Source organism: Merops nubicus, unplaced genomic scaffold, assembly GCF_000691845.1.
Source record: "Merops nubicus isolate BGI_N331 unplaced genomic scaffold, ASM69184v1 scaffold27392, whole genome shotgun sequence".
Lineage (NCBI taxonomy): Eukaryota > Metazoa > Chordata > Aves > Coraciiformes > Meropidae > Merops > Merops nubicus.
In genome coordinates, this window is record NW_008596079.1 from 706 (window position 1) to 3,645 (window position 2,940).

At 55.0% G+C, this 2,940-nt stretch overlaps 1 protein-coding gene across 1 annotated transcript in view; it reads left to right on the top strand.

Annotated features, from left to right (window-relative positions):
• Positions 1–1,406: 1,406 nt before the first annotated feature.
• Positions 1,407–2,940, top strand: part of LOC103769106 (GTPase HRas-like) — a gene marked incomplete at its 5' end in the record, with an annotated part of 3,810 nt that continues 2,276 nt past the window's right edge. Inside the window, 3 exon segments of the mRNA XM_008936281.1 lie at positions 1,407–1,512; positions 1,515–1,580; positions 2,272–2,396. Coding sequence (XP_008934529.1) covers positions 1,407–1,512; positions 1,515–1,580; positions 2,272–2,391 — 292 coding nt within the window.

Consider the following 2,940-nt stretch of genomic DNA (forward strand, 5'->3'; position numbering starts at 1 on the left):
AGGAGATGCCTCTGCCTGTCCCTGCTCTGTCCACTGCCCCCCAAAGGGCCCTGTACCCCAGTCCCTCTTCCTAACCCGGGTCCCAGATAATCCTGTAGCCCCAAGCACAGGAATGTTCCTTGCTGCCCAGCTGGAGGTGCTGCTCCCAGCTGCCGAGGTGTCCCCGTGTCCCCAGCTCCACAGCTGGACCCCTCTGGCTGCTTCTGGCTGCCCCAGAGGACAGAGGGGGGATGTTCCTGAGCAGCTCTCAGCCCTGTGCTGGGGCTGCTGGCAGTGAGTCTCTGCAGGATGGCTCCATTTCAAGCCCTGGGTTTGATCAGGGTGTGGATCACCAGCTTTGTCTGGGCTCTCAGAGGAAGGTCCCCCGGGAGCCCCTGCCCAGTGCCCATGGGGGGATCTCCTTTCAGCTAAGTGGAGCCCCACACTAAATATAGTACTTGAGTTCCCTGGGCAGGATGTGACAGGGAACATTTAAGTGGCTTTATGGCACATCATGCATAGAGTCAGACTTCATTTTTATGTTCTGCTACATTAAAAAAAGAGGATTGATTTTTTGTGTGTGTGTGATACACGTCCAGCTGCTTTGGGATGGAAATTTGAACTCGGTTACAAAACAGAAATCAGCATTTTAAAGAATGCTTTTTATTAGTTAAATAAAACCATGTTAAATGTTCTGGATGCGTGAACAAGAGGGGGGGAAAAAAAGCTGGTTTTGCATCTGAAGTTAATCGATTTATTAAGCAAAGGAAGTTATTATCTATCAGGAGGGATCTGAATGGATTGTTTGTGGTCATAATGGCCTTCAAGATTTTCAGAAGTGGAGATCTCATCCTCACCCACCTCGTTTTGTATCTGAGGCTGGAGGGGAGGAGGGAGCATTGCAGCCTTTTTTTACTTCCCAGTTGGTTTCTCAACTTTGAGTGACCTGAACTAAACTGAGAGGAAGCAGGGACTGGCTGAGCACCTGCAGGAAAGGTTACGGCTGCCAAGAGCTCCTTAGCAGCTCAGCAAATCCTGGTTGCAGGTGATTGATTTATTTATTTGTTTTAAATCCACTTTCAGAGGGTTCATCTGAAATGTTGGCAGTAACACAGGTAACGGCTCGAGAACTCGTTTTCATTTAGCTTAAACTATCCTAAGCTCATGTCTTAATACAGCTGGTCACCATTTCAAGTTGTGCTTTGTGAACGGAGGGATTTGAAGAGCAGAAGTGTGTCTGCTTTCATTTCCAGAGTGCCCCAGCTCTCCTGCTGTCTGCTCACCTGCCGTGGCCACTGGTGCTCTCCTGGCAGCCCAACAGGAGGCACTGCCAGCAGCGAAGCCTCGTGGCTAACTCTTGAGGGAGAAGCTGGTGGGGAGTGCCCTGGAGCTGCCCCCTGATGCCTTTTCTTCTTTTACTCTTGCAGAGAGCAGATCAAGAGGGTGAAGGACTCAGATGATGTTCCCATGGTGCTGGTGGGGAATAAGTGTGACCTGCCGGCGCGGACGGTGGAGACGCGGCAGGCGGAGGAGGGCGGGCGCGGGCCCGGGCCCGCAGCTACGGGATCCCCTACATAGAGACCTCGGCCAAAACCAGACAGGTGGGGCAGGGGCCAGGCACCACCTCCTCTCTTTCCTCTCTCTGCCAGTGCTGTCCTGGAGAGGCAGGAAGGGGCAGAGAGCACCTTGCAGGGAGGGGGGGGCAAGGGCTGGGCTTAGTGGATTCCTCAAGGCTAAATGCTCTGTCAGGATGGTCCTTCCACGGCCTGGGCTTGTGCCTCCAGTCTGGGGAAGTGCATCATTCGTGCTCTGGCATGGGAAGATGCCTTCTCAGGGCTTGCTCCAGGGCTCTGGAATAACCCCTGTTGTCACTGCAAGTCAGCTGAGCTCAGGGACTTGGCCAGCCTCACCCATGGGCTGCTTTGGCAGACCTGCAGGCAGCATGTGCCAGTGCTGGGAGCTCCACACGGGGCTCCCGGAGCACAGAGGTGGTGATGGGGCAGCTGCTGCCTTCAGTGGGGGCTTTCCTCGTGGGCAGAGGACCTCACTGAGTCTGCTGCAAGCTGATTCATCTCAAGGACCCAAGAGCTCCTTGGCCTCATGGTTGCTCCCTGAACCTCACTCTCCATTCGGGGCCCACACTGAGCTCCCCGTTGGTCTTCCCAGCTCGGTTTTGTGCCTTTAGCCCCCCAGTATGCTCTGCTGGGAGGCAGTGCTGGGGGGCAGGGCCCTTTCCTCCCCATCTCCTCCACTGCCCCTCTGGAGGCTGCTTGAAGGGGGCTGTGCCTGCAGGGCGTGGAGGATGCCTTCTACACCCTGGTGCGGGAGATCCGCCAGCACAAGCTGCGCAAGCTGAACCCCCCCGACGAGAGCGGCCCCGGCTGCATGAACTGCAAGTGTGTCATCGCCTGACCAGGGTGAGTGCTGGGCTGGGCTGGGCTGGGCTGGGCTGGGCTGAGCAAAGGCCTCTAGATTCAGGGAGACGCAGCTCAAACCGTTTCGCCGGCGGATAGTTTTTGACAAAACTCTTTTTTGACTGAAATAGCATTTTTCTGTCAAAACCTCGGCAAGTCAAATTCCCCACTTCCCAGCAGAAGTGTGTAGGAGGAGAGGGTTGTTTATTTCCCCCCCTTGTTTTGTGGAACAGAACTCTACAGGACGGAATTGAAAAGCTACGTATTCTGTCCTGCTTTCCCCAGCAGAGCTCCTCCCCTTGCTGCCCCTCTGGAGAGGGGAGAAGCTGCTGTGGAAGGTGTGCAGCCAGCTGTGTGCTCACCAGCCTGGCCCTGGGAAAATCTTAGAATCATAGAATCATTTATGTTGGAAGGGACCTCCAAGATCATCAAGTCCAACCACCGAGCCACCAGCGCTCCAAAGTCCTCTGCCAAAACAGATCAGAATCTGTCAGGGTTGGAAGGGACCACAAGGATCCCCCAGTTCCAACCCCTCTGCCATGAGCAG